Below are 25,073 nucleotides of genomic sequence, written 5' to 3'. Positions count from 1 at the left end.
TGTGTTCACATTTCAGCATCGCGTCAGAAAGAACAATGCGGAGAGCAGCTCATTTGTCACACCGTTGATATGACGTCATCCATTAAGAATACTCACAATGGCGGGATGTCTACAGAACATATTGTGATGATTAGCAAGACTCTCTTGCGTTCGTTTGAAATGATTCCACATAAGGGAGTTAGCTGCAGCTCTGTGACTTAGCAATCTACTCCAACTGATCTTCAGCTGATCACTATGCTATGAATGAAGTTCCCTTCTGAAACTGCAAGTCATTGTTTCTCTTCAAAATGACAGTTTAGTAATGTGACATTTGAGTGGCAGGGGAAATATACTATATACACATACATGCATGTCCATCCATACATATACTGTACACTGGAATGAATAAATTATATAGCAAATTCATCTTGGCTTCTGTTTTTCCCCTGAAGCATATATTTGCAAAGAAATGGCAATATTGTTTCCTTTTATAATTATCTCATAGTTAGACATCACATATTTTTACAGTTTCTTTGTTAAAATATGCTGCTGTTGAAATCAGAGCCAATTTAATATTTTTCAGTATGTGCATGTATGTGTGTGTATTTATACATTATATAATTATTTTGGTATAAAAATGAGTAAGGTGCCATAAATTACATTTGCATGTTTCAAAGATCGATTTCATTATTCACTCAAAACTAGCATTTTTTTTTCTTTTTTTAATGGGCACATTAGGAGTCATATTGTTCTTTGTCTGGAACAGGGGAGATGTTTGAATTTTGTTGCTTAGCAACAATTGGATAGCTTGCCTTCTTTTTTTTTTTTGCCGACCAAGGTGATTGTTCATAAAGTGCGTCAGGGCATCAGCGTGGCATACAACGTCCAGACCGAAACTGAAGCAGATGATCAGATAATCTTTGGAGCTTCCTGTTTGCTTAGCAGAGCTTCCAGTAATCTGAGTTTAGCTTTGAGGTTTTTGTATTCCTGGTATTCCTCTGCCATTGGAATGCGGTCATCTTTTTGTGCGGTCCTTGAAGGGAGGAAGAAAAAAAACCCAGACAAATCAATCAGGTTTACTGTTGAATCAGTGGCAATTTGTAATCCAAATATGAGTTTTGCTTTCAATATCAATATAGTTACAAGCATATGCAGAACAGCTGTCTGTCCTACTCTCTTGCTGTAGTTCTTGGTGCCTGTACATTGTTGTATCATTTGCTGGTCAAGCTTTTGTAGTTGTATTTTATTTTGTCTCAGGCAGTGTCGAAAAGCCGAAATGTTCATTAAAAGAAGAAAAGAGTAAGTGCGGAGCGTGTTTGAGCGGAGTCGTACCTGCCCATCTGTCTGCAGAACTGCTCCTGGAACTCCCTGAGGCCCTTGTGCAGCCTCTTCTTCTCCGCTCTGGTCTCACGGAGGCTCTGCAGCAGCTCCATCCTGGAGGGGTGAGCGTGGCGTTAACCGCAGGTCTTTACACGCCGTTAATCTCGCCCTGCTCCGCCGAGGGGGCCAGGCCAGGCCGACGTCTGCTTATGCTCAGGCTCAGCCTGGCGTTCTGATCAGTCACAATGTTTGAACCCTGCTTTTTATCTGCCCACAGTGGGTTTTCTTATGTGAGTGTACTTGAGTGCACCAGTCAAAACTGATGAGCCGATGACATGTATGTCAAGCCTTCAATGAGTACAACCAATCCAAAACCCATACCTACTTTTCAAAACACATGGTACAATACAACCGACAAAACATCTTCATATCCATTTGTCCCATATTCCTTGGGGGTTTTCTAAAGGTGCAATACTTAAAATAAGTGTGAAGGGGTTGACTGAGTAAAGCTGAGGGGTTGACTGAGAAAGTAATGCTAGCACCTTCCATTATCTCAAAGTGCTTTACACTTCAGGGGAAAAGTTACTGCATCATATAATAACAGAACAATAACAGTACAATGCCATAAGCCTGACCAAGTGGCTCATAACCTGTAATACAAAGCTGGCCAGGTTGGACACCGAGATAGGTCTGCCAACTTCTGTCTGGGGATGTACGTTGCTAAATAACCAATGGTCAGTAGCTTGTGTAGGTTGAGGCGGCAACTGACGCTATAGGCCAACTCAGCCTACACAACTCAAGTGGCCTATAGTGTAACACTTGTCTAAACAGAACGAATGAGCTTGCAGGAACCCTATATCACAAACTGTGGGGCGCAGGGAGACGGCGTTCCCCTGTACCTGGATGCCTCGTGGAGGTTGGACACAGTGACGGCAGGCTGCCTGACGGCTTTGACCTCGTCCAGCGGGGACACGAAGGTGCCGTCGCTGTCCTCCTCCTGCAGACCCGGCGACTCGTCCAGGCTCTGCAGCCGTACCACTCTGCAGGAGGGCAGAGAGCCGCGCTGTGCACCGTCATCATCAGAGCTGCCCTCTTCTGCCTGTACAGAAATACACACAACACTCAGAGCTGCCCTCTTCTGCCTGTACACAAATACACACAACACTCAGAGCTGCCCTCTTCTGCCTGTACACAAATACACACAACACTCAGAGCTGCCCTCTTCTGCCTGTACACAAATACACACAACACTCAGAGCTGCCCTCTTCTGCCTGTACACAAATACACACAACACTCAGAGCTGCCCTCTTCTGCCTGTACACAAATACACACAACACTCAGAGCTGTCCTCTTCTGCCTGTACACAAATACACACAACACTCAGAGCTGCCCTCTTCTGCCTGTACACAAATACACACAACACAACACTCAGAGATGTCCTCTTCTGCCTGTACACAAATACACACAACACAACACTCAGAGCTGTCCTCTTCTGCCTGTACACAAATACACACAACACTCAGAGCTGTCCTCTTCTGCCTGTACACAAATACACACAACACAACACTCAGAGCTGCCCTCTTCTGCCTGTACAAAAATACAACACTCAGAGCTGTCCTCTTCTGCCTGTACAAAAATATACAGCTGCACAATGTCAATATTAAAAAACAAAGCTATGCTAAAATACCCAGACACCAGGGAAAATATATGAAAAAAAACTTTACTCTTGTCTGAATTGAATGTTAAATTTTTTTTTTCATGTCAAAACTAATTAAGTCATGTAGAAACAAAAAAAAATACTACTTAATTAAAAGTTACTTAATTTAAGTGCTCAGAATGAAAATAAGACTTAGTCATCCACCCACAAGAGTCTCTTGGCAGCGATGTACTCTGAGGATTTGATATTAGATTGGATTGGATTACTTGTTGAATTGAATTTTTTTTTCCAGAGTGATGCTGGGTAAAGTGCTCTCCATTTAATTTATAATCCCCGAAGCCACCTACAGTACGTCTCCTAGCAGCATTTATAGCAACCATGTCACGGCTCATTCAAAGTTAAGACCTGTTTTTCACAAGCTGTGACTAAAATAATCATCTTTTGCACAGGACAATTACGCAAGCTAATTTGTATGTATTTACCTGCATGCTCTGCCTGCAATTTTTGTGGCCACCTGATGAGCGTATTCATTAACTATCTAATGTCAGGTGTGAGAGCTCGGTAAATATGTGCAGCTAGTCTGTGGTGCCTGATGTTTCAGGAGCATTTTTCGCTGTCAGCCTCTGATCTGGCTTCAAGGTCCTTACCGAATGACCACCATTATCCGACTCTGCAGGTAACCACGGAGATAAATGTGCTCTAAGATGGTGGTTCTCAGTCCTGGTCCTGGGGCTCCGCAGTGTCTGCTGTCTTATGTTTACACTACCCAGCGACTGTTTTAGACCAAAGGAACCAGGCGTGGTGAGTTAACTGTAAAAGCCATAGGCCTGCTGCATTGTGGGACTGTCGGAGCTGTGCACAGGAGCTGTAGAGTGACTCACTATGGTGGTAATGTCAGATGTAGTGCATAGGAGCTGTAGTGTAACTCACTATGGTGGTAATGGCAGATGTAGTCCGCAGAAGCTGTAGAGTGACTCACTGTGGTGGTAATGTCAGATGTAGTGCATAGGAGCTGTAGTGTAACTCACTATGGTGGTAATGTCAGATGTAGTGCACAGGAGCTGTAGTGTAACTCACTATGGTGGTAATGCCAGATGTAGTGCACAGGAGCTGTTTGACGGTGCGGTATCTGTCATAGAGTGGCTTCATCAGGCTCCTCTCGTGCCTGGTGCCCTGAAACACACAAACATGGTCATGTGATGCTCAAATCATGGCCACACTTTGTTCACACTGGGCAGACTCCTTAAAGGCATACTGGATTTGTTCAGCCTTGCTGTGGTCCTGTGTTTACTGAGAATCAAGTTTATGGACAAATGTTGAATGAATACGGCCGAAGGGGTGAAGGACTCATACCGGACGACCATGCAGGCTCTCAAAGTACAGCAAACATTTCTGCAGAGTGATCTTCTCCAGGGCCATCTGCTTCTGGGTCATCTCCTGAACAAAACAGGACATATTAGACAAGTTCATAGCCTCTAAAGCAGAAAATACAGTAAGCCAAGAATCTCAAACTAAAATCTACAATGCCACATCCTACAATGCCACAATGCCACAATACCACACAAAAACAGAGTCAATGGAGAACATGCACTCAGAGCACTCAGAGCTAAAACTGCATGTAACTGTAAAAATATATTTTTTAAAAGCCCCAAAAAGTGAACTAGTCTTCCAAAGATTCATTTGAACATATCAGTCCCAAAAGTACAGAGGCACAACTATGAATGGTGAGAACCCAGAGTAGAGTATCTGGTGTGTGTACAGAATCTGTGGCAGCCTGACTCCACCCTGCGCCTCACCTTCATGTTGTCAGGGAGACCGAGTGCTTGCCGCTTCTCCCTCAGCCTCTTGAGGAGGGCTTCGAGTGTGTCCTCCAGGGACGGCTTCTGGCTCTGCTCTGGCTCCCCCTGCAGGTCACTACTGCACCTGCGGATATCTGCATGCTCTTCCATCCTCTGAGGCCTCATCTGCTCCACTGACTGCTTCAGCTTGAGGTCTGAAGAGGGAAAATGCCATACAGATAAATACATTACACGTGCACATTAGTCTTGGAGACTGTCCACTGACTGGCTTCTGCATTGCAAAACTCAAACCTCTGAGCTGTTTTCGAGACTTTGCCAGGTCGCTCGTCAGCTGGAACACCTCTGGGTTGATGGTTTTGTCATTGTGTGATGGCTGAAGGACAGAGTAAAGAAATAATAATAATAATAAAAATAAAAATAATGAAAGAGTCCACAGTTTCCACAGACTGTGAAGGATAAGACCTTTTTTTACAGTGGGCACAGCTTTTTTGGGATGTTATATAATTTCTACTTTTTATGCTCCTCAGGGAATTACTTCCTACATTATTCAGTGCTATATTGTTTTGCAATAAGAGTTCTGCCGCCTGTTTATTCTCTTGCTGAAATTATTCCTCCTACATGCAGTATCTCATGCACAGTGTGCAGGAAAGACAGGAAGGAGCATATGGAAGTGGTAACCAGTAGGGGGAGCCATGTCCTTTATCATCTTACTCCTTCCAAGTGGCACAGAAACTGGGGACTCTTTCCAATCTTATTTTTCACCTCCTTCTCTTGCTCATAGCGCCCACTGGGGGAGGCAAAAGAGGAAGTGGAAAAGGAGGTGAAGACGGGGAATCCAGAAAACGTGAATTAGCTCCTTCAAACGTCAGTTGGAAGCCATGTCAGAAACAGTTGTGCGTGGCAGATGTGCGTGGCAGATGGGCAGAGGTGGATCTACAGGTCGATCATTTATAAGTCACACATTCCAAAAAAAGGATGTTTTCTTGTTCAAGAAAAGTTTGGGAGCCTCCTAGAAGCCTCCTTCGGCTTCTAGCACTTAGGAGGTACATTTAACGGGATGGAATTTCCTTAAGGATGGCAGACTGGGACAGGCAAAGAACAAGGAGATAGGAGGTGAAAAATAAGCAGTTGGAAAGAACCCCAAGGACATCTGTACCTTTACTTTCAGCGCCTGCCATTTTTAACTGTGCTTTTTAAATCATGTTCTCAGACGTCTCCATGGTACCGTGGGCCTATCCTCAGGCCGTGAGCTGATTCACAGAGCTGTTACCTGTTAAACATCACATTTCCTGAAACCGTACAGCTCAAGCAGCTGAAGTTATTCAAGAACTTAACCTCCCATGAACCCGACAGTATATTCTTTCCCACTGATAGCACTGGGCTTGACCCAGTCTGAACCAGTGGAGGCAGAAAAAAAGATAGAGGTTGTGACCTTGACAGTTTTGTAAAGGGGAAAAAAAGGTTCATCCCAACCATTCAGCTCTTCTCTAGTAACATCTGACAGACAGCCCATGTTTTACAGGAAATTACTGGAATACCAAAAAAACAAACATCCTGTCCTTTCTGTTTTTCTTGATTCATATTCAGCCTTCTACCGATTAAGGCCTAATATATTTGTGGGTACTTACCCTGTAGTTCCTCTCCCGCTCAAACTGCTCCTCAAAGCGTCTGATCTTCCTCTTCAGGGCCTGGATGTGTTTTGTGAGAAGAGAGATCGAAAGTGTGTCCGCAGAACCTTCCGGAATCTGGGTCCTGCCGATGGGCCGAGCCCTGAAGAAGACCACACACGAGCGTCGCATTTGAGTAGCAGTGACAGACACAGCTGCACACCCAAACCTGGATCCAATACTTTAACCCTCACATTTCAATGGACTGTTTAAGAGGAATAAGATATAGATTATCAACCGTCTGCCATATTATTAAGTTTTGCTAAAAAACTATGAACCGCAGTCTAGGCAATCAGGTACCAACTACATAAAATGGTCAATGGTAAATGGTTGGCATTTGTATAGCCAAAGCGCTGTACAATTGATGCGTCTCACCCATTCATACACGCACTCACACACCAACGGCGATTGGCTGTCACGCAAGGCACCAGCCAGCACTATAAAACATCCCTACTGTTGAGGAAGAGGAGGAGAGGTTCGTACTTGATGAAGGGCTGCGAGCAGGGAGGCGAGGGCGCGGTCTCGGGGTCGCTGTGGAAACGCTGGCTCCGGCTGAGGCTGGAACAGCGGGGGGAGGGGAGGGGGCTGCCGCTGTCGGTGATGTGGAGCAGGAGCCGGCTGGGTCCCGGGGGCCCCTGGCCCTCACAGTCCTCCCCATCGGGGGCCGGAGCCCTGGGGACAGGATCCGGCCCTGATAGAGACACCACAACACTCAGTGAGACACATCACACATCCCTGTAACCCCCATAGCTGAAGTGTACCCTCTCTATGCATATACTCACACACACGCTAGCACAGGTGCGCACACTCACACCTATATACACACACTCCAAGGTTACACTTTCAAACACACTAGCCCAAGGTCAAATCCGAGGTTTAAAATACTTTCCCTAGCAGTGTTGGTCTCCATTAGGGCTGCATTGTCTGCTGGGTGTTGATATGTTTTCACACATTAGTGATTCATTTAAGTCACTGACTGGCAAAAGTGTCAAAACACAGCCTTAATGTAGTTTCTGGGTGAAAGGAAACTACTAACACAAGGACTGAAGTTTGACAGCCATACATTAACCTTTAAGACAGCATTAAAATTCTTACAGGTTAAAGAGTTTTAAAAGACAATTATTTCACAACTCAATTCTTCTTTCATACAATAACACATTACGCAGATTTCTCCAGTGCCTTCCAAATCCTGTCATTCCTTTTGTATCCTCTGTTTTTATGAAACTGCTTGAGCCAAAATGAAGCCAACAAGGTCTCCAGGTCATGACCTTTCATCACCCAACAAATAAACATAAAAGGTTGATTCATGACTTTAACATTTCATGGAATTGGTGGATGCATATTAGTATAAAATATCAATCAATTAGCTGTGTGCCACCTCTGTGGACTAGTCATAGCTAATTAACAAAATTACTGGGATTGAGATTTTGGTATCTATCAATGACTAGACATTCTTACAGTGCTGTTTGGTTCAAACACCAGCATGCTTATCAACAGTAATAATGATTGTTGATCAGGAATGTTGAGCTTGGTTTGCATTTGGACAGCCTTTTCAGTGGCCCATTATTCACATATTGAGGATTAGCATGATGATACATTTCTGAAGTATTCTCATATTGCCTGCATGTACATGTGACCACGTAACATTCTGAAAGGCAATAAAGCCGGGTCCCTGCAGGGGGCGCTAAATCCTTAATTTTGGTCAAAATCTCTCAGGACGGCTTGCAGCAGAGCCTGAGTTTAGTTATGGAAACTGAAATAGTTGCAATATTCCTGCAGACAGTAACTTTTTTATGCTGGTAAATATTATAATGTGACATACATCCATCCATCCATCCATTATCTTAACCCGCTTATCCTGAACAGGGTCGCAGGGGGGCTGGAGCTTATCCCAGCATACATTGGGCGAAAGGCAGGAATACACCCTGGACAGGTCGCCAGTCCATCGCAGGGCACACACACCATTCACTCACACACTCATACCTACGGGCAATTTAGACACAAAACATTGTGCATTCATATCTGTGAAATCTTGCACTTCCAAACTCATTGGTTAAAATCTTTCATGAAATACTATAGGAACATTTGTTTAGATCGCCCACACAAAAGATACCTATAGATTCACTGTTTAGTTGTTTTTACGATACTTTACTAGAGCATGAAAAAATACTTGATACATGTTTCAATATGGTCTTTTTGTGGTTGTAAATAAAGGGAATAGTGGAAACAGTAGAAGATAGTGGAATCATAGCACAAGAGCACTGTAGGTAAACTATGTTTTTGGAGTAATGTTACAGTTACTTATCATTTTGAGTAGTTGGATACATTGGTAGTTAGATGCATTGTAATAAATTAAAAGACAGTATTTTCAAATGTAATTTGTGTGTATTTTATTTTGAAATGCTAATACTTTGAAAATTAAGTTGAGTCATTATGAACAAGTGATTTGGTTCAGTGATCAAATGATTTTTGGTTTATGTATATTGTATCCAAGCAATTGAAAAAAGTGTTTAGAGTTTTAAAAAATGCACATTTTAATTATCCGTTTTGAGTTTTGTGTCTACAGTTTTGAAAAATTACCTCAAAGTTCTGAAATGAGTGTCACAAAGTGATAGTAAAAAACTGTAATCATCACCCACGGTTATCTAAAACTGTTAGTTCACCTGCCGGTAACTTGAAACACACCTACAAATATTTTTCATCCTGTAGCATCATAGAATAAATTAAACAAAAACATACAGTATTTGAAGAGCACATACACCACATTTTGGCCACACATTGACAAGCGCACACTACTAGTCAATGCACCATGTCCCTCACCATGAGAGACAGGGTACCCCTGGGGCAGGAGGTCACCTGAATTCACCCTGAGGGCACAGGGTGTGCTGCCTTTAGTTATTACTCAGCACTTAAAACATCAATGAAAGCAGTTGCTGATTTTAAGGAGAAAACTAAAACCAGCACACCCTGCGGCTCTCCAGGACCAAACCCTGATCTAGGGGGTATGTCGCAATTTCACAGAGTAAAGCCCGGAACCGTTTCAAAACCTCAACATGGACTAATGTAAAAACAGCTGTTCTGGGGTTTACTCAACGCACTTATCCAGCTAACTCTGTAAACCTGCTTTGTGATACACTCCCCTGTACCAAGATGAGCCCATCACTGTGGATGAACTGGGCTCTGTTACCATACACATGGCAGTCAGTTATTAATAGAAACCGGCCTTGGACTGGCACCAGCTTCTAACCTGGACTGCTGCAGCCCTACATTGCTATTTCACTGTAGGCTGGATAGGTGAAACCATTACATGCAAATTTAGCTACACCCATCGCAGAGTTCAGCACAGAGGTAGGAATCAAAGTACCATCAGTTAATACTGAGCTTGTTATTCTGTCACAGAAAGCAGGACATACACATTAATGGTTGGTAAGCCTGATTGGTTTCTTACCTCCCTAGCAGTTTGGTAATACTTAAAATATATATAATTCCCTTTTATCTGTGTGAAAATGAGAAATGAGAAGCCGAGCGCTTTCCGTGCAGCCCGGGGGCCGTGTGTGTGTGGGCGTGTGTGGGTGTGTGTGTGTGTGTGTGTGCGTGTCTGTGTGTGCGTGTGCATGCAGGTCTTACCTGTCTCCTGACTGGCAGTCTGGCTGGCGGTCTGGCCGGGGTCCTGGCGGAGGGCTCCGGTGGGGGGACACGCCTCCTCCTCCGGGCCCTGCAGCTCCAGCAGGGAGCCCTGCAGGCAGAAGCAGAACATGGAGCCTCAGAGGGGGGGAGAGGCCGTGGGCCGTGGGCCGTGGGCTGGGCTCTGGCAGTCCGCGTGGGCCGGGGCTGGTGAGGGGGTGGGACTCGCGCGTTTGATGGCGCTCTCGTGCCGCCGCCCTTTTTCACAGTCCTGGGGTTCCTCAGCAGCAGATCGGCTTTCTGTCTCTGATCCCCCTCTTTCTCTTTGCTCTCCCTCCCCACCACTCTGTTCTCTCTCTCTCCCATCTCTCTCTCTCTCCCTTTCTCTCTCTCATCTCTCTCTCTACTCTCTCTCCCTGCCTTACTGTTCTCTCTCTCTCTCCCATCTCTCTCTATCTCTCTTCCTCTCCCCCATATCTCTCTCTCACTCAGTGAGGGTGTTTGATATCTCCATGCTAATTTCCTACACAGCCTGGATCATCCGATTGGTGCACAGGTATAAGGGGGCGTGGCCTGAATGGAGGTTGCGCTAAGGGGGGGCGTGTGGATTGGTGGGCAGCGGGGGTGGGGGTGGGTTTTTCTCACGTTCAGCGCTAAAGCGTGAGATGGATTCTCCACAGGGAATTATCCATTCCGGTTGAGGGCTACACGCTCACTCATGCACGTTCACAGCCCAAATGTCAAAATGTAAAAACATAAGGGCATTTTTTAAGTTGTATGCCCTATTTAAGCATAATTTGGCTCATTGCTGATGCAGTGGTGAAAGATAAGCTGCTTCTATAACATCTTTCACTGTGGGGTTCAGTACATATTCATCTGTAATTTGTTTGGCCTGTTTCACCCTATTAAGTGCATGTAATCCACACATGCTACTAACAAGATGTCACTTTTTAGTGTTCAACAAACCCCCCCATTATTTTTTTCATTACTTCTCAGAGTATGTTGGAAAAATGTTTAATGCCAGGTCAAGACATACTGCAGGTTATGATTCATCACCTCAATGTATATTAAAGTATTTCAGAAGTTTGAGCCACAGTAAAAATAGATTGACAAAAATATTTCCCATAATCGACCACATATTTTTCTGACAAAAAATAAATAAAAATTCAGCAACGCTCGAATGGAAACATACTGTACAGTACATCACAGTGAGAAGACAGGTGCAAAAGATGGCTGACTACCTTATCAGAGGCCTGAAGCATCTCTCTTTCCTCTCTCGATATATGCTCCACCCTGCAAGGGAAAAAAGAGATTAAAAACATTATTTCATTTTCAACCACTAAATCCAGTCATATTTTTAATGTTCCTGTGCTCACTGGCTGAAGATAGACATCCAATGAAACGATCAAATACTATAACATTCATCCTCTCACAAGAAACAACCTTGGGTGGCATAAATCTAGTGTACAGTGTGTAGGCAACTAAGCTTCAACGGTAATTTTACCTGGATCAAATACATATCTGAAGAATAGGCCTATCTGAACTGAAAATGGGTGATGTTCTTCTTAAAATGCAGAAATAAAAAATACATACAGGAATTACACTGGCATTTTTAAAGATATCATTTCAAATAATTATTTTGCCAGGTCTGGTATGGCTGTGTGTTACTGTGACCGCGTGCACACTTTGTGCTTGCGTGCGGAAATGCAGTAATGCATGTGCATGCATATTGACAGGACCCTGGCCTGCTTCAAGCAGAGCCCCTGACACACAATTCCCACGCAACTCTGCACCCGCCCTCAACTGCATGTGACAGATAGGGTCTCCGAACCCGACCACAGGGAATGTTTTCCGGAGCTTCAGTTACCTTTCGCACGGTTGGCCATGCAGATAGAGGGGTCACGGCTTTAAGTCTGTGGCCCTTCCTGCTTAAGCAGCTCAGCTTGTCTCAAGCACAGGTGACAGGCTATAACTAAAATACCCCACAGGAACCACGACCCTATGTGGCAGCCAATTACGCGGTCTAGAAGCTTGTCATATTAAAGCTTTGAGACTCGTAGGATGAGGGCGAGACAAAGACTTCTAAAAACTCTGCGTTAAAGTGTGTGTTCCACATGATGAGTTATCTAGGACAGCAGTGACAGACAGCGTTTGCGGTCGAGTCAAACGGTTCCTGCTGACTCAGCTGGTAACACATATCTGCAGCCCTGTCTGTGAGCCGTGGGTTAGGTTAATGCTGATAACATAAGAATCCCAGCATTAAGATGTAAATTCAGTCCTCACTTGTCTCTTTATTTGTATGCTAAAGTTGATTGGTTCCTTCACAGATTGAGCCCGAGCTAAAGCATGTGACTCATTCCCGAGACATACTGTATATCTGATAAACACACTCCATGGCAGCCTTGAGCATGATGGCTCTGAAACCTTTGGAGAGTACATTTATTTTTAAATGTTATTTGTAAAATCGGAATCTTATTTTAAAAATAGGTTGGTGTTCTAGAACTCCATTACTTTCAGTTACCACTAGTGGTGGTTACAAGAGCACTAGAATGTTCTAGATTGTGATCGTACTCCTTTCTAAAGGAGGTGACCCACAGGGGTCAGTGGAGCTGCTTCACGCTCACCTGTCTGTGTGAGGTGCTCCAGGGCGGAGGAGGTCCCCGTTCAGCACTGCGTCTGCGTTTCCCTGGAGGTCCCCGTTCAGCACTGCCCTAACATCCATATCCTGCAGTGGTAAAAAGCACACTCCCTTTTCACAGCTGAACAGTGTCCCTCAGCCCAGAGCTTGTGTTACAGGACAGTGGGGATAATGGGCTGAAATGAATACAGAACTGAGCAGAACATACCGGGAGGCTGAGAGAACCAAACACCCAGTTATCATGGGCCATGCACCTGTCAATGCTGAGACTACAGCAGTGTTTATCATGTTAACGGCTTTATTTGTGTTCTGGCATCATGTAAACCAATACTTCACACCAACAATATTATGTGCTGTATTATTAGATCATATACAGTATAAAACACTTACACGAAAACCACTTCAACAATGGAAGTGTAAATCCGAAAGCATCCATGCAAGTATTTTAAAAAAGCTTTTTATTACATTCGTCTGGCTGTCAACTCCACCATAGAAACTAAAAATATAGACAGATACACACACATGCTCACCCCCCTTCTTCTTTTTTCTTCAATGCACAGAGAGTAATACAATAATAACACGCAACAATAATGTTTCATACGGCTATCTAAAGCAAAAAGGCATTCAAAACAAAAGCTTCACTTCAGCTGTAGCAGTGCATACTGTGTCCAGGTGTAATTTCAGAGTGCAATACACCCTCAAAATAAAATCTCTCCAGTTCCCCTTTCCGCCAAAGTTAGAGGCTGGACCGTGGGCTCTGCTACGCCTGACTCAGCCACTCCAGTTCCTGCCCCTCTGCCACATGACGCCCCCTCTGCCCAATCACAGCCTGGGGACCATGCCCATGTGACAGCAGTTATTAAGCCCAATGAAAAATCTTAAACGTTAAACGAACTCCGACGGTTTAACCGACAGGCACGACACGAGCCATTGGAGTGTGGGCCTTCTTCGCAGATAGAAAAATCACAGTGACGCCTTCAGAACCCACAAACAGTTGAGCCATTCCAAGTGTTTGTCAAATTTGGAGAAAACTTTATTTAGACACAGGCTGTGTTTACAGTCCCAGTACATCCACAATCCAGCACAAACTGGCAGGGCGTTTGCAGTGACCTCAGTGTAGCTCTCTTCCTTATGTGTCATTCACTCAGGAGATACCACTGCAGATTAACGTCACGGGTCAGTGAGCAGTACTACTGTATGTCAGTATTATCTGTATTCACTACTGCTATCAGGTTGTCTATGATAGGGGGAAACGGAGATGTACAGCCTGTGAAATGGGGGCGGATTATGATGCCTGTCTACAGCCTTGAACAAGGGAATGAGGTGAGTGAATGAACACACACTTAAAATACATCAAATTAGTAAAATACAGAAAGATTTAACCAAGCTAGTATCTGACTAATATCTGGAATATTAATAATACCAGTAACAACCAAACAAGACCAGTGGCTTTGACCACACTTCCCACTTTCGGTAAAGAACACATTATTTTTATTCTGGAGATGTAAAAATAAATTTCTGCCCACCCTTTCCACCCACCCCTCAGCTGTGCCAGTCTTCAGCATCACCACCCGACCAGTGGCATGTGCACTGCCGCTTCTAAACTGTAATCTCAAAGCTTTCAACGCTGAGATGTAAACCAAACCTTGAACCTTTATGCAGGAAAGATTGCTTTGTGTAGTCTAAGGGTTCTATTTCAGTTTTACATTAATGCCAAGCCTAGATATGCTCCAGTGCTTCATATGCACTGCACAATTCTGTCTTAAAAATTTTTTTTCTCTCAAGTAGAAAATATTACTCCGTTTTAAGTTTGCTTGACAAGTGATTTTTTAAATTTTTTTTACCCCTTTGGCAAATCCTGAAATGAGTAAATGTCTCACCTCATTGGGGATATTTTTGTCTCTTTTTTTGCAAAAAAAGTAATTTAGATAATTTAGAGAAAATAGAGAATTTAGATTTCAAGTCGAAATATAAGACAAAGACACTTGCTGAGACTGACTTATTTGTTGGTTTTTGCAGTGTCTTACGGGAGGCATACCTGGCTGTGGCCCTCCTGATGGGCAGAGATGGATCCGCTGGAGATTGTCCTTTTTCTGGGCTGCAGGATCCGGTCTGGGCCTGGTCTCTCCTGGTCCTCCACCGCAGGTCTCTCAGAATGAAGCCTTGCGTCTGAGAGAGCCACACTGTCGTTCCCCTCTGGGACAGAGCCTGCAGAAGGTTTCAGCCTGTTTGGCTCATCCCTGGGGGAGGGGGTAGGGGGGGTCACCACCACAGGGGAAAATCTCTTAATCCAAACAACAAAAACATGTCACTGATCTGAGGGGGGTGGTCTGATCATGTGACAGGGCTGTGTCAGTGGGGCAGGCTGTTTATCACCAGGTAGAGCATTCTACATAGGCTATGCTGCCTTGACTGTGGTCACTGGAACTCAAATGGTTTATTCTACAGAGGCTTATGGCTGAAGGGAGACACCCAGTGTGAAGTGTGACAAGAGCATTATCCTGCTTTCAATAAAAATATTCTATCTTCAAGAAAGAGTTCACTTTCTGGGTTTGCTTAAATATTATTTCCGTTTTACCTGTATGGTTTTTGTGTGTGATCTTAACAGACCTTCCTGACAGTATGATGGCCTTATGGCAGGCATAGGGCTCCATATTTTAATGCAAGGAAATGCAGTTCAATGAACAAAAAAAGGTTACATTTTTCTATCTATTTATTAATCTAAAAAAACAAAAACAATCAAGGAGCTGATACTGACACAATGCTACCAAATCAAAACCACAACCAGTCACCTTCTAACTTTAGCACAGTCAATCAAACTGAATTCACAATTAAAATGTATAATTTATATCATTCTCCATCCTCTGTTGGCTATGCTCTAATGCACTGATATATTTTTCCTTTATTATCAATAAATATGCTCTTCTGTCCCTCTCCGTGTGCTGATGAAGCTCTACACAGTGGATCTTCTGAGCCACAACTAACCGGATAAAGAGACTAGGGCAGGAGATAATATTTTGTCTATGTGTGTCGATGACCATGACTACCTTCCTGTAAGGGGGGGAGGGGTGGGGGGGGAGGGGGGCTTGCATCCCTTGCTACTCTGGTTCCAGCCCTTTTTGATCTGTTTGCCCCAGTACCTCAGTCATGCTCGACCCTGTTCGCCCACCCTGACTGTGCCTTTGCTTTGCCCCTCTTGCTTGCCGTATAGAGCCTCCGGTAAGGCGTGTTTCCAGCTGGATTGCATTCAAACGCGCCACTGTTTCTTATTTTGCTTCATTATTTTTATTTGGTTATTTTTCAAGGCGATCCTGGGAGGAGACTTGATCTCTGTTGGGGGTTGGCTTCATGCTGCTTCAAGCCCGGTAAGCTTCTGAAGACTAGCTGAGGGTTATTTTGGTTTGTTTCGGCAGACAGGACCGGAGTTACTCGTCGGTTTGCAGTGTTTGTTTTGTTCCCAGTCCCCGTTCTACACTCCATCTCCCTGTCCTTTACCCTGTCACGGCCTGACCCTCGACCGGGTCTTAACACCGGCAATAGATTGTAAATATCTAACATAACAGTGATTGTGAATTATAACATGGACACGTGATTAGATAAGAGGTACGTTCTAAAAGGAACATGTCTAGACAGAGCAGAGATACATATATTACATATTGTCCATGCATCCTGTGCAAACTGAAATCGGACCTGGCTGGAGAATACGGCGCGTTAGGAAGGGATATTTTATTTAATCTCTGGGTTCTGTGCAGTGGCTGCACTCATGTGAGCCACCTTGTGGACAATAAAGGGTACAGCATCTGTCCTGTAGTAGCCACAACCTGGCTTTGATTTACCACAGCATTTATGATCTACAGGCCTGTAATCTCCACTCAAGTTCTGCTCTAACACATCATTAGCAGATTAACACAATGCCACCTGGGTCACGTCATTGTAAAAAGTGAATTTTGGCTGTTATTCGGCATGTACGTAATATCCCAGGAGCTCAGAGGTCTGCAGAGTGTTTGGTCCAGAGGAGGTGTCTGGTATGCGGATGTTTCCCCTGTACATGTATATGTGCTAAACAGGATTAAACCGTGACACTTCTCCACTCTGAACCCTTACTGCGTTTACTTTATCCTTGTAGTTTATGCATGCGCAAATCAGACATGGCTGACAAATGACCTTTCATTTATTTTAGTCATAGAATGCATGCTACCTTCTGACAAGTGATAAATTATCGATTATTTTCAAATTATGGAAGTCTATGCTTCTATAGCAACTTCATATGCTTAAATGTCTCGCCTGCACAATTTCAAAATGCTAACTGGACAGTTCACACTCAGCTAAGATTCAGCATTTTGCCAGTGAAACGGCTGGCGGTGTTCATTGCTGTGTTAAAGCAGGGAAGGATGGAGCGAGCTGTGCGTCCCCTGTGTACAGAGAAAGGAGACCTGGGGGGAGGCGGGAGGAGGGTCCTCCCAACAGCACAGCAAGTGCGTCCTGTTCCTCCATGAAAAGATGTAGGGGAACAAGGAAGTGGCCATTTTATTTACCTGAGGCAAGGCAACAGTTGTGTGCATCACCATTGGGAGCTTAGAATAAACAGGATATCATAGAGTGATCCATCTCCCTACATTGCCCCTCTGGGAGGGAGGTTTACAGAGAGTTAATTGTGAGTTCCTCGCTCTACCTGTAGCACCCTGACATACCGCTGTGTGTGTTTTCCAGCCCTGTGATAGTGGAGATCCTCCATTTTGGCTCTATGAGGGGGAGGAGCGCAAGTTGATTGTCTCTTACTCTTATATGTACAGAACCGGCTGCTGGCATACATGCCCTATGGAGTTGTTTAGCCCCACAACCACCCCTGCATGATTTATGTTGGAGCATTTTGGGGTCACAACAAGATCCTTGTTTGGGCCCACCCAGACCCTCAGGCTAAGCTCCGCTCCCAGCATGAAGAACAAGAAGTCTATTTTGTTGAATCACATGCCAAATACAAAGAGTTGCTGAATTTAATCTAACACACAGTACTGCCACTTCTACAAATAAGGAAAGATATGTATTGACTGCTCTGGGAGATGCTCTGTAACTGGTCCTGTTTCCAGTTCTTTGAAGTAGCAAGTGGCTCGGGGGCTGGGTAGGAGGCGGCTAGACACGAAACAGGGCTTGCTGTGGCCTATTAAAGCTTCTCCAGACGATCTCATGACTCAGAGATGTTATTCTCTCAATGAACCACGTTTCCATCTGCTCTGCATCGGCTCTTTTTAAGTCCCCTCACTTCCCATTTCTGTGACGAAAGCCCGTTAATGGCGGGTAATCGCCCAAATGTCAGCCGGCATTAGCTAGGCACGTCTGTACCACACTTCAAACCTGCTCCACCCCTGCCACACCCATAGGCACTCACTCACAGGTTCAGCCTTCAGGGTGTACTGCAGGTCTGCTCTTCAACTGTGCTAAAATGTATAACAATTTATACCAATTTATACCAAGTTGCTTGGTTACAACTGCTCTACGGGCATGTTTTGCTGTTTATGGGTTTGATGCTTTTCACTTGTTGAGGAACTTACATTACATTACATTATTGGCATTTGGCAGACGCTCTTATCCAGTTGTTTAGACTAAGCAGGAGACAATCCTCCCTGGGCTCAAGGGCCCAACGGCTGTGTGGATCTTATTGTGGCTACACCGGGAATCGAACCGCCAACCTTGCCTGTCCCAGTCATGTACCTTAACCCCTATGCTACAGGCCACCCCTTATGAGCTTTTGATTAAAAGCATCTGGTAAATGACTAAAATGTACAATTCCAGCTGCCGGGATGAAGGGTGTGGAAGGTTCCGGAAGTGCATGGGAGAGCTCTGAGATGTGAGGGTACTTTGAGGCTAAAACATCCAGCTGGAGATGCTATAGACCTCTCTGTTAAATGAGTACAGCTCCAATGTCTCTGTGTGTCACTTTCACTCTTAATTTTCCCTTTTTTGTGAGAGATTGTCTGCTGGACAGATGTACTTTTCTTTTAAACCACAAATAATTGGTTTCTACCATAAAACTTCAATTTCCTGTGTTTTTATGCTTTGGTGATATGGATTCCATAAAGTTTCTGGAAGATGCCGTTATACTTCTGGATCATACTTAAGAGCTAGAGGAACAAGCTAATAATTTGTTCATGTGCAGGATTGCTTTGCTGATTGGTAACACAGAGCTTAAATATGTCTGTGCAATGAGAATACAAGCCACCAATATCAGCCACACTCCCTCTGGTATCCCTGGGTAACAGTAAGAAGCCCGATATATCATCCTGAGCCCTGGAGTAATGTGAACCTCAAGGGGAAATATCTTACCTGGCATGGTGTAACACAGTGTTACTCAGACAATATACAGTATAAAAGACTAAGAACACACAATAAGCCAGTAAGAACAAGGCACTGTGATAACACATCTTTCAGATGCCCTGAACTGATGGTAGGGGCATTGTTCCAATGCTGCAGATCTTCATTTATTTATAGTAATTCAATATTAGGGGAGAGGGAAAATAAGGCAAATAAAAAGGTTGTTAAAAATAGAAAATAATTTAAACATAAAATGAAGGAAGGATTGGAGGACGTACCTTGTTAGCTGGAATGGTGTCAAGACTGGGTGGGCTGTGCCTGGCAACAGTGTCTCAGGTGTGCCTAGCAACAGCTTTTCAGGTGTGCCTAGCAACTGTGTCTCAGCTGTGCCTGGCAACAATGACTCAGTTGTGCCTAGCAACCATTTCTCAGCTGTGCCTACCAATTTTGTCTCAGCTATATCTGGCAACAGCATTTCAGGTGTGTTAGGCACTAGTGTCTCAGATGTGTTTGGCACAAATGACTCAGGAGTGTCTAGCACTTCTGTATCAGGCGTGTTAGGCACTTGTGTATCAGCTGTGTTAAGCACTTGCATATGAGCTGTGTTAGGCACTAGTGTCTCTGATGTGGTTAGCACTTGTGTATCAGGTGTGTTAGGCACTAGTGTCTCTGATGTGTTTGTCTCTAGTGTCTGAGCTGTGTTAGGCACTAGTGTATCAGGTCTGTTAGACACTAGTGTCTCTGATGTGGTTAGCACTTGTGTATCAGGTGTGTTAGGCACTAGTGTCTCTGATGTGTTTGTCTCTAGTGTCTGAGCTGTGTTAGGCACTAGTGTATCAGGTGTGTTAGGCACTAGTGTCTCTGATGTGGTTAGCACTTGTGTATCAGGTGTGTTAGGCACTAGTGTCTCTGATGTGTTTATCTCTAGTGTCCGAGCTATGTTAGGCAGTAGTGTCTCTGATGTGCTTATCTCTAGTGTCTGAGCTGTGTTAAGCACTAGTGTCTCTGATGTGGTTAGCACTTGTGTATGAGCTGTGTTAGGCACTAGTGTCTCTGATGTGTTTATCTCTAGTGTCTGAGCTGTGTTAGGTACTAGTGTCTCTGATGTGTTTATCTCTAGTGTCTGAGCTGTGTTAGGTACTAGTGTCTCTGATGTGTTTATCTCTAGTGTCTGAGCTGTGTTAGGCACTATTGTCTCTGATGTGTTTATCTCTAGTGTCTGAGCTGTGTTAGGCACTAGTGTCTCTGATGTGTTTATCTCTAGTGTCTGAGCTGTGTTAGGCACTAGTGTCTCTGATGTGTTTATCTCTAGTGTCTGAGCTGTGTTAGGCACTAGTGTCTCTGATGTGTTTATCTCTAGAGTCTGAGCTGTGTTAGGCACTAGTGTCTCTGATGTGTTTATCTCTAGTGTTTGAGCTGTGTTAGGCACTAGTGTCTCTGATGTGTTTATCTCTAGAGTCTGAGCAGTGTTAGGCACTAGTGTCTCTGATGTGTTTCTCTCTAGTGTTTGAGCTGTGTTAGGCACTAGTGTCTCTGATGTGTTTATCTCTAGAGTCTGAGCTGTGTTAGGCATGAGTATTTCAGCTGTGTTTAGCTCTTGTGTTTCAGCTGTGCCTGGCTGATCTTTCTCATCTATGTCTGGCTGCTGTGCTTCAGCTGATCCCTCACATGCACAGGGCCACACTGGGATGTGGTCAAAGGCTTTCTCCTGCAACAAAAGCAGGGCTGGCTTTCACCAACAGAAAAACATACACAGATACAGTACAGTTTGATCTTGTTTCAGGCTGATATAACGTGGCAGACAGAACACAGGGAGTCTATGCTGAGCGATGTCACTTTCTCTCTCACCTCGGGGGTGACCAGAGCTTGCAGCACTGGAGGGGGAGAGGGGGAGTCCAGGCCCTTGCTCATGAGGAAGGAGTGATTCTTCAGTAAATGCCGCAGCATGGCGTTGCACAATGACTGCTCCTCCAGCATACTGGGTCCCTGAGGAACACTGCAAGCAAAAGCATAGCTGGTTAACAACATTTTTTACTATTTGGTTGAATGTCAACAGTCTTTTGTTTCTTTGTTCATTCTTCATTATTCCTTCCTGTTTTCCTCCTCAGAGAGCCCTTATTATCCATCACACAGCTAGCTCAGTTATCTGGACTGGACTGCACACATACAGTATCCACTCCCCCATGCCCCACAATGGGGTCCCAGTTCGTAAACATGCCCTGCACACTCTGGACCACATCAAAGCTGAAAAGAAAATACAAAATAACTGAAAACTGAGTGCTGCCTTTACAGAGAGGAAAATGGCTGACATTTTTTAAATGTGAATTTATGATGTTAGTAACCAGAAAAACAAAATCCAAATCCCCCCTCCTTTCCATTTATCTATAAATATATCCCTGGTTAAGACGGCAACGTAACTTTTTAAGTTGAAAAATGAACTTACTGGAACAGGCAAGGGCCGAATACTGTGGCCAGGTTTTCCACCGTCATGTGATTGGTCTGGCTGTAGGAAGCCACCCTCAGCAGGAAGTTACAAAGGTAAGACAGGATGTTGTAGTTATCTTCAGGTAGACTGTTGAGTTTCTCCTTCAGCGTGTGGTTCAGTGTCAGCTCATCAGTACACTCTGTGACACACACACACACACACACACTTTACACTTTCAGTGTGACTTGTATTCCAGTGCAGGTGAATGGAAAATGACTTTCCATTTCCTGTACTTGTAGTCTACTCTGAAATCATGCTTTGTGACATACATATGCCTATGCAGTGCACTACCTTCATGAATGCTATACTGAGATGCTGAAGCCAAATGGCTGTGGTGTGCCTGTTCATTCAGAAATCTGTGTCAATATCAAACACACTTTATGTGTTACTACTTTGTTACAAATTAACGTTTCTGTGTTAGAAAGGGAGACTTTAACAAACAATGTGTTCAACGTAACACAAAATGTGTTGTCCCTAAATATACACGGAGCTGTGTTGTTAGGGACAGCACTGGCAAGATGGTCAATGTTATAATAACACACTGAAGCTAACAAGGCTGTGATGTGCCTGTTTATATGAGTGACTGGAACTGAAGCTGGATGGCTGGAATGTATGAGTGTGTCAATACAAACAGTGCAGTGTTGTACTGACCTGTCCATGCTAAACAGCTAAGACTGTTTGAGTGACTGGGGCTGGTTCGGTGTCGTACCTCTGAAGCAGCGGACCATGTCCGTGTGCTGGGGCCCGGGAATGACCGCCAGAGGCAGCTCTCGGAGGAAGAGTTTGAGCAGGGAGGCCACGCTCTGGAAGTCCATCCCCGCGCTCACCTCCAGTGCCTCCCCGCGGTCACACCGTGCCTTCAGCTGGCTGGTCTTCACTACTGAGCCACTCAGGCGGAACAGCCCCTTCTGCTGGAGCGCTGGCAGGGACCAGTTACAGAGCTAACATATCTGATACACGGAGCTAACATATCTGACACGCGGAGCTAACATATCTGACACACAGAGCTAACATATCTGATACACAGAGCTGACATATCTGATACACAGAGCTGACATATCTGACACACAGAGCTGACATATCTGATACACAGAGCTAACATATCTGACACACGGAACTAACATATCTGATACACGGAGCTAACATGTCTGATACACAGAGCTAACATATCTGACACACAGAGCTGACATATCTGACACACAGAGCTAACATATCTGATACACAGAGCTGACATATCTGACACACAGAGCTAACATATCTGATACACAGAGCTAACACATCCGATACACAGAGCTGACATATCTGACACACAGAGCTTAACATATCTGATACACAGAGCTAACATATCTGATACACAGAGCTGACATATCTGATACACAGAGCTAACATATCTGATACACAGAGCTGACATATCTGATACACAGAGCTAACATATCTGATACACAGAGCTGACATATCTGACACACAGAGCTTAACATATCTGATACACAGAGCTAACATATCTGATACACAGAGCTGACATATCTGATACACAGAGCTAACATATCTGATACACAGAGCTGACATATCTGACACACAGAGCTAACATATTTGATACACAGAGCTGACATATCTGATACACAGAGCTGACATATCTGATACACATACCATGTTTGTCCAGGAGCTCCACCATGTCCCTGAGGACCCAGGGAATGCCACACACCAACTGCCCCGTTTCTCTCAGCACTGCCAGGGGAACAGCAAAGACTGGGCCCAGATGCAGGCTGGGGGACTCTGGCTGGATCTTCCGACTGGGCTTCTTCATTCTGGAGGATGAACCTGCCTTCTGCAGCATGTTAGGGTACCTCAATCAGTTTTTATGAATCGCTAGTATGATGATCAGCCTACCTCAAAAGACATGGCCTTCAGAATAAATAAATAAAAAGGTCTTTCAAATAAGTAGTTCAAGGTCCTTGCTTATATGAGCAAAATAATTACTTTACAGTAATAACTATGAAATACTTTTCACCTATTGGCTTACTGTACATAATACGTGTAACCGAGATGTACAGTGCTACTCTGCAAGGTGGATATATATTCAGACACTTGGAAATCAGATTTATACCGCACTTTGGAATTCCAATATAGGTAAATATTACAAGAGACAATATGCCCATAATTATCTAGGCTACTGTCAAAGTGTCTCTGAGGTTTCACAACTTACATGACAAAGAATATTTTGATTTATAAATATTCGAAATATAAGAAACAGTAAGCCTATATTTACTCTTGTTTGAGGGTTGTATCTTTAAAAGGACTCCTTACGTTTAGAAAATTGTACGGTTTAAAAAATATCTTACAAAATGAATGGTTGCCTCTACACCCCACCTCAGGAGAAGTATTTCTTAGTTCAAATGCAAGCGATTTCCCTAGTAGCCTATACGTAGGCTACCGAGTATCCTGGTAGCCTAATAGGCATACCAATTTCCTTCTAATGTTATCTATTATAGACTACTCTAAATTAACTTAAAAGCTTGACGCTGTTTTCACAGATTTACCCTGCAACTTCCTCTCACCAAAATGAAAAAGGTAGCTAGGACATATTTGCCGTTGGCCTCACTATCTGTCGCTTAATAATTAAAAGCAGAAGAAACAAAATATTCATTAGCAAGTCATATCCAGTGTTGTGTAACTATCTATAGAGCCTAACTATATCGTTAGAAAGGAAGGGCAAGAAAACGGAGCCAATATTAGCTGTATGAACCATGCGAAGAATGAGGCGGCAGCACCTGTCTAAAAGCTGGTTCTACACTTTCACTACACAGTATGTGCCTATTGTAACGTTACACAGCGTATAAAAATAAACTTACAAAGAGAGTGAATGAAGCACCTGCTCCCATTTTAATCTTGTAAAGCACAACGCTCCATTCCCACGAAAGAGGGTGTTTCTCGACTTTTCAGCAACGTCCCTCCCGGAACATCAAATACTATCGTAGCCTATCGTTCCTTTGTTAATTTCAGTCTTGCACCAGACGTTACACTTGTCTCTAAATTGCTATAAGAGGCCATAAGAATAACATGCTATACAATGTAATCAGAGAAAACGAAATTCTATTTCATCTATATCTGTTTACACGTTGCTATCCATGTGACCAAATAGTCATAATTTGTTTATGTATCCATGGTGATGAGCTGCATGGTGAGCGCAAGGCACTGTCAACAAGTTATAGGGAGGCTACTTCGGAGAAATATAGGCTTTTGTCCCTCGAAACTTTAAGACACGCGTAGTTTCTGATTCAAATTATAGCCTATGCATGCGAAAATACATTCGTTAGTTGATGGTTTAAGAAGAGAAAATGCATATTGAATGCAATTCAATATGTAGCAGCATGATTTAGCCTTAACAGTGAACGTCTAGCACCTTTATTATTGTAACAAACAAGGTAGCTATTTGGCTATCTGACGGCCCTTAGCTAAGTTATTGTATAGGCAATAGTTTTTTTTAATCAAACCTTAAAAGTGGAGCCAGTTTTTTCGTGTTTTTTTTCTTCTTACATATCTACAGGATATGTAGCCTACCCCTGACGCACAGACCTGCAAGCAGGTATTTGAACCT

The 25,073-nt window shown here is 43.9% G+C and overlaps 1 protein-coding gene across 1 annotated transcript; it reads right to left on the bottom strand.

Moving 5' to 3' along the window:
• Positions 1-242: 242 nt before the first annotated feature.
• On the bottom strand, positions 243-23,312 carry LOC133118635 (protein FAM13A-like). The gene is made up of 17 exons (XM_061228758.1): positions 23,126-23,312; positions 22,188-22,397; positions 21,437-21,617; positions 20,842-20,989; positions 14,723-14,968; positions 12,671-12,771; positions 11,288-11,339; positions 10,050-10,158; positions 6,918-7,113; positions 6,384-6,525; positions 5,047-5,128; positions 4,753-4,949; positions 4,310-4,393; positions 4,034-4,129; positions 2,199-2,398; positions 1,312-1,413; positions 243-1,012 (listed from the first exon to the last, which is right to left on the bottom strand). The coding sequence occupies exons 1-17, from the start codon at positions 23,310-23,312 to the stop codon at positions 889-891; spliced, it is 2,457 nt and encodes an 818-aa protein (XP_061084742.1). The 3' UTR covers positions 243-888.
• Between the last annotated feature and the right edge of the window lie 1,761 nt (positions 23,313-25,073).

This window comes from Conger conger, chromosome 18 (assembly GCF_963514075.1).
Source record: "Conger conger chromosome 18, fConCon1.1, whole genome shotgun sequence".
Taxonomy (NCBI): Eukaryota; Metazoa; Chordata; class Actinopteri; order Anguilliformes; family Congridae; genus Conger; species Conger conger.
Note: the sequence above shows the minus strand (reverse complement) of the source record. Positions and strands in the feature narration are given on the sequence as shown.